This window comes from Apiospora aurea, assembly GCF_038362705.1.
Source record: "Apiospora aurea strain CBS 24483 chromosome Unknown utg000001l_segment0_segment0, whole genome shotgun sequence".
Taxonomy (NCBI): Eukaryota; Fungi; Ascomycota; class Sordariomycetes; order Amphisphaeriales; family Apiosporaceae; genus Apiospora; species Apiospora aurea.
Window position 1 is genome coordinate 170342 of NW_027117388.1, and position 14984 is coordinate 185325.

Genomic DNA, 14984 nt, shown 5'->3' on the forward strand with positions numbered 1-14984 from the left:
GTATGGTGTTGTGTTATTTTGGGCTGCGCCTCGCCCCGCTCCGTTGCTGGCCCCCAGTTGGGTCCATTGGGGCGGCTTGTGCTACAGCGCGCTGGGTTTAGCGGATTAGCGGGCGCTGTAAGGCATGGGTTCAATGGATGGCAGTGCGGGAGCTGACGTGTGCCTTCATTCCCCCTTTCGCTCCCAAACTCGCCAAGGCTCGGTCTCGCTCACCCGCTGCTAAGTACATAATGAGCATAAGCCTTTTTCGGCAAAAGGTCGAATGGAGGATGTCCTTTACACTGCTTACCACCATCCCTTGAATGCTTGCGACTCCACGGCAGGTTGGCCATGAAACGATTGGCCGTATTGCAGCAGCCTGCTTGGCCTGCATGCATCGAGTTTGCTCTGCTGTTTTCTTTTGGGAGGGCGATGACCGGCCAACCGACCAACTATAAGATGCCAGCACCCTTCGATGTCCATGACCGGTCGCGCCTTGGAGCTGCCCCTGTGCTTGTGATTTCAATATTGAGTTTAGATGGTGTTCTGAGTGGTAATGTGATGTCTCACAATATTTGCAACTCTACCAAAGATGATGGTAGATCGTCAATCAAACCTCTTACGCAGGCGTTTGCTTCTCCTCGACTCCAGTTCTCTTGCGGTTTTCGCAGCACAAAACCACACAGCTCCACTGCTTTTCCAGACCAAGAACTTGTACATATACCTAACTATATGCAGATATATCCCCTCTCCATGCAGAGCTACCGTTCGTAGGGCGTCGTGTACTGCACACCATAAACATTATGCTCTGGTTGCGGTCTGAAAATGGACTATTCCAACGGCGCATAAAGCGAATCATCCGAAATATACTTTGGCAATCTTCTCCCCGTATAAGGCGCCCCTAACACCGTGTAACCCGACCAAGTGCCATCATAGTCTGGCGCAGACTTCACTTTGGGAAACGAAGTAGCAGGGTGATCCATAGAAGAGGGCAACGGAGGGCCGTAATGCTGGTCCGACCTTGCCCCGCTGGGGAGCGCCGATGTGAACCCAGAAGCCGACGAGGGTGTAGAGAAGCGCGGTGGCGCCTGGCGATACCCATCCCTGGTATGCACCCTCGTGGGGGTGGATGGGGGGGCAAGGGTGTACCCCGTGCCTCCATTCGTCGACACCCTCCATGTCCATCCCCTGGACTTTCGCGTCCGGAGGGATGTACCCGTCAAATGCGGCGAGATTACCAGCAAAGGTGTCTTTTTGGTCATCATCGGACAAACGCCCATATTTCACCTGCTCAGTGGCGGCCGGCCCGTCTCCGCGATCCCTCCGCGCAGAGCCAGATGGCGGCATCGCCTCGTCACACTGGCAGTCCTCCGGCCAACATCCGCAACCAAGGCAGAAGGTAGGAGTCCTTGCTGATTCAGGTGTGCTTGATCGAGAATCATAATCGGACGGCATATAATGGACTGATGTAGAATGCAGCGGGGGCGGTGGCGTACGGTTACGGCGTCGCTGTTTGTTCCTTGAAACCTGTAGGTAATGTGCCGCGAACTCCATGTGAGCCCATTGCTTGGACGGTCCTTCGTTCTCACCTTCCGTACGCGGAGACGGACGGGAAGGTGGAGGGATCTGGCGTAAGTTCGATCTGGCCTTGCGGGGGGTGTTTCCAGTACCCCGTGTAGATCCTGGCGTCGGGATGTGAGGTCCCCTTGGACTCTGTCGTCAGGCTGTGGTCGCAGAGACTCAGGTGGATGCTGATGAGGCTCATGAGGTGAGAGCATCAGTGGGCAACGCAGAACAACCTCGTTCTTCACCTCCTCCCAGGGCACCCAACCCTGGTACCGTCCCTCATTGATTGCCTTTTTCACATCGTATGCGTGAGCTGCCATGTTTTCTTCTATTTCATCCACGAAATGCATTTTGTGTACGAAGGGGTCGATGGCATCGTCGCAACGCCTAACGCAATAGCCCGTACACTCTTTTCTCTCGCCCTTGCAGAACAGACAAAAGGTGACCGACTCGAACTTCCCATTGAGCTTCAGAGTATTGCAACGTTCGCACACTACTCTTCTCTTCCACATTGGAAGCCGATTGATCGATACCTCAGGCTTGCCGACATGGCCCTTTGGGGCAGAGCCACGGGCCCGCCCTCATCTTTTCCGTGAATCCGTACATGAACCTCCACGCCTCATTGACTTCTGGTCGGACGACGATGTTCCTAAAGTGCCAGAGCGGGATCACCTCCCCGCAGCATCTCGGGGCCATGTAAACCGGCGAGATGAGGGATAAGGCAAAGGCCTCCAACAAGCATGCGTGGCAGACCACGTGCTGGCAAGCGAGTTGCTCGGTAGGGCCGGATCTCGATCCCTTGGTCAACTCGGAGCACCAATGACACTGGAATGCAAGCATCCGTGTTTCCTCGACGCTAGTGTGGAGTCAGACCAAGGTGCCAATGGGGAGAATGGAACAAGACGGGGCTTACCTTTCCGTATCGCTAGTGGTATATTCCGTGTCTTCATAATCGCTCTGTTCATCGTCTCGGCCGGCGTATCCGCGTTCCCCTTGTTCTCTATCACTGGCATGTTCATCAACTATGTGCGCTACCTCGTTGAATCTAGCATCATCTTGCAGTTCCATCCGCATGGAGGATGGGTCCTGGGCAGATGCTACGGCGGGCAGCTGAGTGGTGGAGGCCGGGGCTTCCGATGAAACGGGTTGAGTTAAATCTGACATGCTCGATGTATGGCGATGGTCAACCTCTTCGCGACTCCGCGGCTCTTCTGTTGACCCATCGACGGGTGCCGGGGTTGTAGGACGAACTTCTTCGAGCAGTACCACCGAGTCAACTGGAAGCTTAGGCCCCTGGATTGTCTCTTCTTCGAGATGCCCCGAGACAGTTGGTGGCTGGTAATTCGGCGTTTCAATCGTGGTGTCCCGAAGAGTCGTATTTGCCAAAGCGACCGTGATAGTATCAGTACTCCACGCATTGGAAGCTGCTGTGAATGCCACCTCATCGGTATGAACCATGGTGGACGGAGGGAATGAAGTTCTATCTTTGCTGTCAGTAATATCCAATGTATACATGGTCTTCACGGAGCAGGGTACGCACTCGCTGGCGGGCTGTTGTCCGATGAAGCTCGACGGTGTTCCCGACAGCCACTCATGCTGTGCAGCTGTGGTGGCCGTGAGACGGTCCTGCGGATCCGGCATCATGAGCGCGGCAATGAGGTTTTGCGCCGTTTCCGACACCTTGTGGGCTTCGAACAAGGCCGTAGGAAATCCCTTCTGTTTGAACACGTACGCGCTCAAATCGGCTATGGTGGGAAATGGGGTGGACTGGGTGAGTATCCGGTAGGCCACGGCGCCGAGGGACCACATATCGACGGAGAAGGTATACTTCTTATCGGAACCGAACCCGAAGACCTCGGGGGCCGCAAAGCCGAGGGTACCGCGCTGTAGAGTGTGCAATGTCGTGACATCCTGTTGGCGCCGCTTGCTGATACCAAAATCCGCAATTTTGACGAACCAAGGCGGGCCCTTGTTGACCACCATGATGTTCTAGTGGACGTTCGAATCAGCTTGTTTCTTCTCCAACTAGACCTTGCCTTTAAACTTCCAGTAGGGGATGGGTGAAAGGGGCACATACGCCTGGCTTCAGATCCCTATGAACAAATCCATTCTCGTGCATGTATTGCAGGCCCTCGAGGACCTGGGCTGTAATCTGCTTTGCTTCGATCTCGGACAAAGGCCGTGTTAGGTGTTGTTGAAGATCGCCGTGCGCCAGGTACTCCATGGCAATAAAGACGGACTCGTTCGTCTCGAACCACCCATGCGATGTCACGAAACAATGCGCGTACTGTAAACGAGACGCGATCAATTGACAAAACGCCAAAAGCAGGCAATCGTAGACAGATATATGGATGCAAGCTTACCTTGTAGTTGGAGAACTTGGCAATGGCCTCTAGCTCCCGGGCATAGTCCAGTTCCTCTCCGCTACCAATGTGTTTCTTGATCTCCTTGACCGCGCGAAGCCTCTCCTTCTCACCGTCGCCCGCCATGCTCTTCTCGAGGTGGACGATGCCGTACGCGCCCTGGCCGAGAAAGCGCTGACGGACCCATTGTTCGGTACGGCGGACGTGTCGTTCGTGGGCGGTGCGGCCGGTCTCGTAGAAGACATGTTGCGTGCATGTCTGAAGAGTCTGGGTCTCGAGCCTCGAGTCTTTGACTAGGTCGGAGAGCTGCTGGGCGGATGATGTTGCTGTCGCAAAGGGACGGGGTGGCATGGTTCAGCGCTGTCGCTCCAGCCGTGACATTGTCGGCATTGGTGGGCCTGTTGCGGGGGAAATGGCGGGAGTTGGCTGCCGGACCCTGAGTCAATCAGTACCCAGTAATTAATCAATAGTGACCGGGCGCTAGAGCTCACACTTTGAATTGTACGATGGGGGCGCCGATAGACTGATGAAGACCCGTCAACTGCTATATAAAAAGCATTTGGAGCAGGATGAGAACAGCGAGGAAGATGAACAGACCCCGATCGTAGGAAACCAGGAAATCATGAGGCAGTGCCCCCCAGCCAGTGAGCTGCAGGAAGTAAGCGCGGGCGTCACTTCGCCCCCAATCTTGGTTTGGTTGGCTGCGCAGGCTCACTCTGCCTGTCAGCTGCCCAAACCACACCCAGACCGCCATTGATATCTCCCCAACAACAAATCACCGAAATTAATCTATCTTTCCAGTTCCCAAGTTGTAATGGCAGAGCTGGGTACGATACTGACGGCAGTGGAGCTGTGTTTCAAGTGAGTATATACCGACGGGTTTGGTCGTTCTCAGGAATCATCGAAGGTGCTAACGGCCCTGCACAGGCTTGGCGTACGCATTGCCGAGGCGTGCGAAACATGGAAGAACGCCGACACCGAAATCCGGGAAAGGGCCATCAGTCTCAACCTCTACTGGGCCCAGACAAGGACCCAGATAGAATTTATACAAAAAGTCGTCAAGACGATTGACGAGGACTTTCTGGAGACCATAGACGACGTCCTCGGCGTCCTTGCCACAAAGCTGTCCCTGGCCTCTGCCAAGCTGGACAAGCTGCTCGAGTCTCCGGGCTCGGCAGCGGCACCGGCGACCAGCACATGGAAGGTCAAGCGAGGGCGCTACACGCTCACTAAGAACGCGTTCGATGCCATCATGGACGACCTGGAACAGTGGCAGAAACGGTTCGACCCCTGCTGGTTCCTCATGAATGAGAATCGCGAGCCCCGTCATCGATCAGGAGCTTGGCGCGTTGAATGAAAATGACGCCGACAAGGGTCCCAAGGACCAAAGGCCCAGAACATGGTCTATCGCAACCTCAACGACCGCCGTCTCGCTGGCAGATGGCTTGCGGGACGCACTGCGCGAGCCCCCGCAGCGAACAACTTCCGTGTTCTTATCCTTGGACCCCTCGCTGGACTTCTCGCCCATTGCGTTCTCGTCCGCTCGCTTGGCTCTGCGCCAACGCAAAGGCAAACAATCGAAGCACTTTATCGTCGACCGACTCGACATGCTACCCCAGAGTAACCAAATGGCCGTCAAAAAGGACGTTCGGGACTTGGCGAGGAAGCTGGCCAATGCCGACCCAAACACATTTGGTCTACTGAAAGCCAAGGGAGTCATGACGGCCCAGGCGCAAGACAGCCAACAGATCCAACAGTTCAACTTGATATACCATGTGCCGGAAAGCCTCAAACCACCAACTAGCCTTCGACAGGTACTCGTGCAGAACCACGACTGTCTGCACTTGAGTCAGCAGATACAAATTGCAAGAGACCTGGCCAACTCCGTCGGTTTCGTGCACAACTTCAACTTTGTCCACAAGAACATCCACCCGGAGTCTATCCTGCTTTTTGAGAATGTCGAAAGTACTTCAATGTCCACGTTTCTCGTCGGATTTGAGTGTTTTCGGTCAGCAGACGCCGGGACACTGAAGAAAGGGGACGCGGACTGGCACAGGAACTTGTATCGCCATCCGACCCGACAGGGAATCAACCCAGAAACGTCGTATATCATGCAACATGACATCTATAGCCTCGGCGTGTGTTTGCTCGAACTGGGCCTGTCGACATCCCTTGTCAGCTATGACGCACCAGGCGAGAAACCCGAGCCGGGTCCACTGCTCAAGGAAGTTCAAGAAGAGCCGGCCGTTTATCCGGCTAATGACGACGAGAGCGGTGGCTCTATGCTTCCTACAGAGATGCGCGAAGCCTATCGAATTAAGGACTCCTTACTCTCTCTCGCCAAGACGCGACTGTCGCGTCGCATGGGACCCAGGTACTCGGCCGTCGTCGCAACCTGTCTCACATGTCTCGATGCCAACAATGAGGACTTCGGCGACGAGTCGGAATGACAGACGCCGACGGGATCATCGTCGGCGTGCGATTCATCGAGAAGATCATCACAAAACTCGGTGATATTGCGGTGTGATGGGTTGGTCATGCTTGCATATTTCCACAAAGCAAATAGCCTAGTTGTTTCCTGTAACGATTACAGAGTCGTTCATCTTCCTGTTCGTATCGACCGTTCTCGACCACAGCTTGTGATATAATGCTGATCCCTCTGATCCCGTGGCCTGACACCCGGATACTTGTGCATGCCATCGATCACGTCGTGCTCCCTTTTTACGGAGTCGTTTCGAGCGCTGCCAGCTTCCAAATGGAAGCCTATGTACGGGGCTAGATCATTACACGAGCAATTCAAGTTAATCACCCAGGAATAGCTTCTACAAGTGCCTGTGGTGGTAATATCAGTCAAGTAAGCCCAGAGACTTCCGCTCACGTAACCCCATCTCGGTGTCAAGTTCAAAAGGGGATAAACTTGTCAACCCACCAACACATCCGAATAAACACAGTGACTACCTATAGTTTATTCTAGCGATTAGCCCAGGAGGAAAAGAGAAAATGGAATAATAATAAACGTACTGAATGACTCATTTTGATTATCATTATGTCTAGCCTGTCCCCCCTCATTATTATCCAGTTCTTTACAAGCTGAAGGGAAGACATGGCGTGTGAGGAGGTATGAAGGGTGGGAGAAAACCGCGATGATTGAGCAGACTCGAATAGCTCGGTGTCCCCTGAACAGCAGCTTGGATGCGTGGAACAGAACCTGGGGTTGAAACTGACGGGGAAAAAGCAGCACAAAGCAATCAGCAGGATGCGACTAGCAACCCCTTTTGAGGATTAGGAAATTAGAATAGGTTGGCTACAGTGAAATGCACAGTAGTTGCGGACGGATGTGCCTTGAATTCGAGATGTTCAGCTATATATGCCGCTACTCCTTGTCACAACAAATCAAACCAAGGGCTACCCCAGTATCACTCTCGAGTGTTGACCGGCGACGAGCTGAGATTCCAAGCGGCAGCCCATGCCTCCTTATCTTCGCAAGCCTGAGCTATTGTGTCCCAGACGCAGGAGAAACCCGCAGTCCAGATTGCTTGTTTGTGACACAACGTTTCATGCAGCGTTCTCAGCTAGCTATGTGGCTGGCTGAAATAACGACGTTTTGGTGTTAGTATGATTCACGCAGACGGGCCACAAGAAGCATCGCTTTTACACCCCGCAGCTGTGGCTTGGTGCAACGCCATACGCTCTGGAATGTGGGATTGGCCGTTGCCTATTCAACGTGTGCATTGTATGCCGTTGCCGGTCTCTGGGGACTCCCCCCCGGACTATCTGGTGTGGCGCGTTACTATGATCATTGCGATGGAGTATTAGGTCACGAACAACATAATGCAATGACAAGAAGCTAACGTTCACAGTTCTTCGGTAAAAATGTTAATTCAACTGAATAAATATAAGGAATAAGTCATTAAATACACAATCTAGATATTCGATTGCTTACACGTCGATAAACAACTCAAACAGCAGACAAATGGAATGCTTAAGAAGCCGCAGGGAGATCAAAATTGACGTTGACTTTGGTGACCAGGTTCCTCACAGCTCCGAAGAACTCGGCAAGCCCCATGGTCCACCAGGCCCTCTTGGTCCAGCCCTCCTCAACCGGCAGCCTCTCCTCCTCAAAGATGGCCTTGACATAACTGAGGGGGATCGTCTTGCCGTCGCCGAAGCAGCCCATCATGAGTGCAATCTGGCCGCAGTTGACCTGGTGCTCGGCCGGCCCATAGACCAGCTCCGGGTTGTCCTTGAGCTGGCGCTTGATCCGCGCCTTGATGAAGGCGGCCAGGTCGTCGATGGTCAGGGATTCGCCGTCGGAGGAGAATCTCAGCATCTCCGCAATCAAGTCTTTCTGGGGCGCGTTGTTTCCCTCTTTTTTGTCCAACGTCGCGACGTGACAGGGAGATGTCGTGCTCGATGGCGCCGTGGGAGGCGAGGTCGACGAGGTTGAGATACTTCCTCCCGTTGTCGGTGACCTGCTCCTCGTTCCAGCAGCCGAAGTAGTCGAAAAAGGAATATGGGTTTCCGATCAGGGACCAGGTTTTCTGCCAGGCGCCGACAGGCTTCCACATGTACGCCAGGGCGGGATCGTGATACTCGAAGTAGGTCGGCACGGCGAAGACGGAGCCGAGAAGGGGACTCACTCCGACGTGCCCCATGGCGGCAGTGAGGTCTTCCATGTAGATTTTCCGTCCGCTCCGCTCCAGATAGCCATGGTTGGCCAGGGCGTTGACGACGGGGCAGGGGCTCCTGCTTGCGTCTGCAGGTTCCTTGGCGTATTGCCCAATAGGCAGGGAGGCAGACATTGTGATGAGCTACTGGAGAAGAAGAAGAAGAAGAAGAAGAAGAAGGAGCTGATCTGAGGTAGAGAATCGAGAGGTTCGAAAAAGAGGATATCTCTGACGTGAGTCGCTGGACTTGACTCAATTACTTGAACCTTGAAGGATAAACGGTAACTAGAGATGGGGAAATATGTGATGACGGCAACGGCTCGAGATGATATGATAAGATGATATGGTATGAGCAAGTGTTTGCGGGTTAGAGCCTTGCCGAACCGCACCAGGCCAGGCCGAGACCCTACCCTGTATGGGGTTTCCGATGTGGCGTCCAATTGAGCTTGTAGCATATCCAATACTAAGCACGCCGACTTCAGCCGCAACGCCGGGTCGGGACGGCAGCCAGCCTTTCCTGTTCTAGTCCAAGGTTCATGCCACAGCCCTGAATAATGTCTCGGAGCTTCATCCAATCCGGTCCTGTTTTGGCCCCCCTTGGGCGTGGGGAAATGGTGTTCGAGAACTTGAGAGCATACCCAGGCATTCGCCGATCTGAGAAAGAAAAGGAAAAAGTCAAATGCATTCTCAAAGTGGCTGATCGAAAAAATGCAGCGCCGGTCGAGCTGAAGGCCATGCCGCATACCAACCGTATCTATCACCTCCGACTGTCAACAGAAGCTGGACCATCACCGTGCTCGAGGCATGTGTCTTGGCGGTCCAGACGCCACCACACGGCTCGTATTCGAAAACGGGCGCTGATATTGGATGGCGGCTCCATGATTGTCTTGAACGGTTGCTGTTGGTCAACCACGGCGGGCTTGGATAGATACAATAACAGGCATCGAGTTGCACCATCTCCTTATACGAGATCCTGTTGTTCCAAGTCGTCCCTTCGCTTCCCTTCACCTACTGAATCACTTTGGGAGTGCACTCGTCGGGCATCAACACTGAGCGTTGGCCTCCGCCTATGCCTCTGCCTTTGCCCCTGATTGTATACCACCCTCACCACCCCTATATTAACGTCAAAACCAATCGAAACCTTCCTGTTTTCATCATGAACGGCCACGCAGCAAGGGCTCCTGAGAGCCCTCAGGAGGAGGACTTGATGCAGCTCACCTTGCAGCTCAGGAACAAGAACGCAGAGGCGAAGTACGCAAAGTTCCACGGAGACGACCTCATTGGAGTAAGTAAAAAGAAAAGGCTACGTGCTTTTCAGGTTGTGCTCTGACTGACAACTGCTTTTCGTCTTAATTAGGACCCAACTACTCCCCAGACCAGCACATGGCAAGATGTCAAGGCGGCACTGCAGCCCAAAAACTGGCCGTCGCTGGGGCGGATCGCGGAGGGAGTCATCCATGGCACTGGACTTGATGTAAGCTTGGCCGCGAATGAGTGCCTCGACGGCCCCTTTACTGACGCGGTGGTGTACAGGGCCAAGCTGCTGCTACCGTTGCGGGTAGCCTGTCCAATTACAGCACCCTACGGCAGGATTTTATCAACCAGGGGGTGAAGGACAAGTACGACAAGATGTTGCACCCTCCCTTGACCTACCTTGGCGATGCCTTCCAGTACCGAACGGCCGACGGCAAGTTCAACAGCGTCATCAATCCGCACCTTGGCCAAGCAGGCGCTCCCTACGCCAAGACGGTTCCGTCCAAGACAGCTCCGCTGGGCGCCCTTCCCGACCCTTCGGATCTCTTTGACAAGCTGATGGCGAGACAAGAGGGCGGCCGGGCGAGCGAGTCGGGACTCTCTTCCATGCTCATCTACCACGCCACCATCATCATCCACGACATCTTCCGAACAAACGACAATGACAAGAACATCTCCGACAGCTCGTCCTACCTGGACCTGTCTCCCCTCTATGGCTACAACCAGGAGATGCTGGGCAAGATCCGCGATGACAAGTACAAGCTCGGGCTTCTCAAGCCGGACACGTTCGCCGAAGACCGACTGTTGCGGCAGCCGCCCGGCGTGTGCATCATGTTGGTCATGTACAACCGATACCACAATTACGCGGCGCAGCAGCTGCTTCGCATCAACGACAACGGTCGCTTCAGTGTTCCCGTCATGTACGAAAAGACGAAGCTGGTCTCTTTGATACAGGAGCACCTTCCTGACCGCAATGAATATGGTCAAAAGGCGCCCCTCGATGCCAGAGTCCGAAAGTTGTGCGATCAGTACGAGACGGAGTTTGCGAAAGCTCAGGCTGCAAGACCTCCAGATGCCCCCGTGGCCCTCATATATCAGGAGAATGAGACGGAGGAGGAGAGGGAAGAGCGTGAGGCCACGGAGAAGGCGGAGAAAGCCGCTCTTGATGCCATTGCCAAATATGAAGGTTCTGCCGTGTACAAGAGCCTCGTCGCATTGACGGAGAAGCTCGAGCTCCATCTCGAGGAGAAGAAGCTGAAGCTCAAGGAGGAAGGCGCAGGGCCCGGCGACAAATATGAAGAGTTCGAGGCCCAGTGCAAGGGCTTTGAGGACGCCTGGGAGGCCGCCAGGAAGAAGCAAGACGACGATCTCTTCAACACCGCCCGCCTCATTACCTGCGGCATGTACATCCAGGTCTCGGTCCACGACTACCTCCGAGCGCTCATGGGCTTCCACCAGTTCGACACCAACTTCACCCTCGATCCCCGCGCCGACTTCGACCAGAAGAAGACGAGCCGCGGCCTCGGCAACCAGGTCACGGTCGAGTTCAACCTGCTCTATCGCTTCCACTGCGCCATCTCCCGCAAGGATGAGAAGTACACCGAGGAGTTCATGAAGACGGCGATGGGATTCAGAAACCCTAGCAAAGCCTCGCTCCCAGAGTTCCTCGGCACCATGGCGGCGATCCAGCAAAAGGGCGCGAGAGACAAGAAGAGGGGCAAGGGGGCTCCCCAGCCATGGGAGGCGACGTTTGGTATCCCCGATGCACCTAAAACTACACCAACGTCTGCAGCCGTCGAGAACGGTACCGGTGGCATCCCCATGACCGGCGTTGATGGCGCGGGAGAAACAAACCACTCCAAGCACTTCACGCGAAACGCCATCACGAACCTCTTCGACGACAGCCAGATGCTCGAGGAGCTCACCTCGGCCATGGACGACCCCATTTCCAACTTCGGCCCCCGGAACGTGCCCAGGTGCCTCAAGGCCGTCGAGATCATGGGCATCCAGCAGGCGCGCAAGTGGGAGACGGGCACGCTGAACGACTTCCGCGACTTCTTCGGCCTGCCGCGGCACGCGACCTTTGAGAGCGTGACCCAGAACGCCGAGATCCAGAACGCGCTGCGGGACCTGTACGAGCACCCCGACAAGATCGAGCTGTACCCGGGCATCTTCTGCGAGTCGGACGCGCGCATGGGCCTGGACCCGGGCCCGAGCGAGTCGAGCTCGGCGCTCTGGTCGGCCATCTTCTCCGACGCCATCACCCTCGTCCGCTCGGACCGCTTCTACACGGTCGACTGGAATACCAACTCGCTGACCTCGTGGGGCATGAAGGAGGTCACGCCCAACAACGAGGTCTGCAAGAGCTCCGTCTTCCACCGCCTGCTCCAGCGCGCCTTCCCGGGCTGGTTCGAGAGCGACACCATCCGCTTCTTCCACCCCTTCTACACGGCCAAGCAGAACGCCATCTACGCCCAGGCCCAAGGCTACGCCAACGACTTCGCCGAGACGGCGGCGCCGCAGGAAGATTCCGACACGCAAACCAAGAAAAACGACAGCGTCCCTGCTGCCGCCCCGGCCAAGAAGCCCGTGAAGCCATGGCATCTCGACAGCTTCGACGATATCTCCCTCGTCTTGCGGGGGGCCAAGAGCAAGAACTTCACCAATCCTGCCTACTTGTACAAGCCCAGCCTGCCGGCAGCCGTCCGGGCCGTCTTGGACCCAGACCAGAAGGCGCCTTCCCTCTCATCCGAGAGCCTGGACCGGTACATTGAGGAGAGTGAAGAAGACTTGAAGCGCTATCTTGAAGACTTGATGAAGACGATAGTCATGAGAGAGTCGATTTCTATGACAAACTCGACATTCCAGATCGATGCCACTAGAGAGTAAGCCCAGCCGACCCACTACCCCCCTTGGCCCTTGCTGTTTCGACTGGCGCTTGAAAAAGAAGCCCGGGCTGACCGAACCGTTTCTACTTACAACACAGCTTTGCCATTCCCGTGGTCACGCACTACGTCGCCGACTTCCTCGGCTTCGGCGACAAGCTGCGCCGGCAGCCCGTCGACAAGAAGGGCAGCACGTACAGCGAGGACGAGATCTACCAGCACATCACCAACTGCCAGGTCTTCCTCGCCTACAACGCCGACGAGACCAAGTGGATGGCCCGCCGCCGGGCTTTCAGGAAGTCCATGCAGACGCTCATCGATCTGACCCAGAACGGCACCATCTGGGAGGCCAACCAGTGGGACCTGACGCGGGCCCTGTTCGGCAAGCGGGGGGCGAGCCACATGCACGAGCTGGGCGTCTTTGTGGCGAAGCAGGTCTTGGAGTATGAGAAGGACCAGCGCAAGGCGGCGGCCATCCTCCTTCTCATCTGCCTCGACTTTGCCTACAACTCGGTTGTTTCGGTCAGTTAACTTTCTCATACCCTGCCGGTTTTCCCTTGGGGTCTCCAGCAGCAATTAGTGGCTAACTGAGTTCTTCTTTCCAGTTCACGGCTACGTTGGATGGCTACATGGAGGATCTTTACAAGTTTGCCGACTCCCCGCCGCCTACCGACGGGTCGAAGCCGGAATGGGTTAAGCTCCAGAAGTTCGTCTTCGGTACTGAGGGCGAGGATGATAAGGAGGTGGAGAAGATGGTCCAATTGATGGCCCAGGCCACAGTTGAATTGCCGATCGTCCGCAAGGCTATCAAGACGGCCGACTACCAGTTTGGATGGGCCAAGCCAGGAAATCCCGTCAAGATAGAGAAGGGAGATGTTGTTGTCCTCAATCTTGTGAGTTGTTCATCTAACACCTATCGGAGAGTCGATTCATTGCAAAAACTTCCGTGCTGACACCTAGTCTTTTCACTCACACAGTCAAAGGCCATCGCAAAGGCCCAGGGCGACGAGGCCAAGACCCAGAGTATCGCGGCCAAGAAGAAGAGCGACGCGGACGAAGTCGAGTTCCTGACCTCGCAGCTCAGCATCGCGGACAAGTACGGCGTCTTCTCGCCGCGGCGCTTCGCGACCCTGTCCCTGACGTCGATGATCCGGTTCGTGGCGCAGATGCGGAACCCGCGCCGGGGCCACGACGCGCAGGGCCGGCTGAAGCGGGTCCCGCTCGACTCGACGAGCGAAGGGTACGCGCACTTCATGGCGCCCGGGCGCGTCGATTGGATTCAGCAGCAGGTCCGGTCGCTCGAGGACGGCGGCGACGAGATCTGGACCGACGAGGTGCTGCAGCCCCGGGCGGACACGTATCTCACGCCCACGTGGGACGAGTTCGTGCCCTATCCCATGACGTGGAAGATCCGGTTCGACGGGTTCGGGAAGTCGGAGTACGGGGTCCCCGGCGGCCACCCGTTCGGCCGCGTGACGACCGCGCCCGCCCTGCCGGACTTCTGCCCGCCGTGGTACCAGCCCCAGGGGCCCAGCACCGTCGGCGGCGCGTTCGCGACTGTGGGCTGCGTCTGCGCCGAGGCCGAGGCGAAGTTGAAGGCTGACGCGGAGGGCAAGGAGGATGGCGAAAAGGGGGGGGAATCAGCACTGCTGCCCTTGCTTCCAACACGCTTTGGAGAAGACGACGGGGGTCAGGACTACGCAGCTGGCGACGGGGTGCGGGCTGGGTGATCACGCCGTACACCGATAGTATTCGTGAGAGAGTCCTTGTATTTTATTTGTTATGTATGGAAGTATTCTACGAAGATGAGGAATAATTAAGATAAAACAATATTGTTAGCAACTGGCCGACCAAGGCAGCTCTTGCCAAAACGGCGGCCCCAGCATTGTTAAGAAAAAAGGGTGAGTCGGTAGAAACAGCACCAAACTCGAGCCCATCGGCGGATGCTGTATCAGGTGGAAAGGGCTCTGACTGCACTGCAGCACATTCATCGGATGTCAAGAAATTGATGGATTGCAGTAGCACAAGGTACCCGCACCAAGGTAATTGGTCTTTGGAGGAGTTTGAACCCGAGAGGCCAACGCGCCTGCCATTGGCAACTGGAGAAATGGGGTAGAGATAAGACAGGTGGGTGACACGGGAACATAAGTACTTACCTAGGTAGCGTAACTGTTTGTGGGAGGGAGAGGAATTCCGTATTTGACAAGTACATGGTTAAAGGACCCTTCCCTCTGCCTGTGCTATTTTTGACATGTTTGATCTTGGTGCAT

The 14984-nt window shown here is 55.5% G+C and overlaps 6 protein-coding genes across 6 annotated transcripts; 2 read left to right on the forward strand and 4 right to left on the reverse strand.

Annotated features, from left to right (window-relative positions):
* Window positions 1-909: 909 nt before the first annotated feature.
* PG986_000069 (uncharacterized protein) lies at window positions 910-1326 on the reverse strand (the record flags this gene model as incomplete). Its single annotated transcript, XM_066836291.1, has 1 exon — window positions 910-1326. One exon carries the CDS (start codon window positions 1324-1326, stop codon window positions 910-912), a length of 417 nt encoding a protein of 138 aa, XP_066705184.1.
* Window positions 1327-1564: 238 nt separating this feature from the next.
* PG986_000070 (uncharacterized protein) lies at window positions 1565-1744 on the reverse strand (the record flags this gene model as incomplete). Its single annotated transcript, XM_066836292.1, has 1 exon — window positions 1565-1744. One exon carries the CDS (start codon window positions 1742-1744, stop codon window positions 1565-1567), a length of 180 nt encoding a protein of 59 aa, XP_066705185.1.
* Window positions 1745-2079: 335 nt separating this feature from the next.
* PG986_000071 (kinase-like domain-containing protein) lies at window positions 2080-4259 on the reverse strand (the record flags this gene model as incomplete). The annotated part of the gene is made up of 4 exons (XM_066836293.1): window positions 2080-2401; window positions 2459-3534; window positions 3623-3832; window positions 3909-4259. The coding sequence occupies 4 exons, from the start codon at window positions 4257-4259 to the stop codon at window positions 2080-2082; spliced, it is 1959 nt and encodes a 652-aa protein (XP_066705186.1).
* Window positions 4260-4722: 463 nt separating this feature from the next.
* On the forward strand, window positions 4723-6358 carry PG986_000072 (uncharacterized protein; the record flags this gene model as incomplete). The annotated part of the gene is made up of 3 exons (XM_066836294.1): window positions 4723-4769; window positions 4836-5189; window positions 5230-6358. 3 exons carry the CDS (start codon window positions 4723-4725, stop codon window positions 6356-6358), a joined length of 1530 nt encoding a protein of 509 aa, XP_066705187.1.
* A 1532-nt stretch (window positions 6359-7890) lies between these two features.
* On the reverse strand, window positions 7891-8710 carry PG986_000073 (Chloroperoxidase; the record flags this gene model as incomplete). The annotated part of the gene is made up of 2 exons (XM_066836295.1): window positions 7891-8256; window positions 8291-8710. The coding sequence occupies 2 exons, from the start codon at window positions 8708-8710 to the stop codon at window positions 7891-7893; spliced, it is 786 nt and encodes a 261-aa protein (XP_066705188.1).
* A 1021-nt stretch (window positions 8711-9731) lies between these two features.
* On the forward strand, window positions 9732-14444 carry PG986_000074 (uncharacterized protein; the record flags this gene model as incomplete). Its single annotated transcript, XM_066836296.1, has 6 exons — window positions 9732-9860; window positions 9951-10049; window positions 10109-12714; window positions 12816-13236; window positions 13320-13607; window positions 13692-14444. The coding sequence occupies 6 exons, from the start codon at window positions 9732-9734 to the stop codon at window positions 14442-14444; spliced, it is 4296 nt and encodes a 1431-aa protein (XP_066705189.1).
* Window positions 14445-14984: the final 540 nt, after the last annotated feature.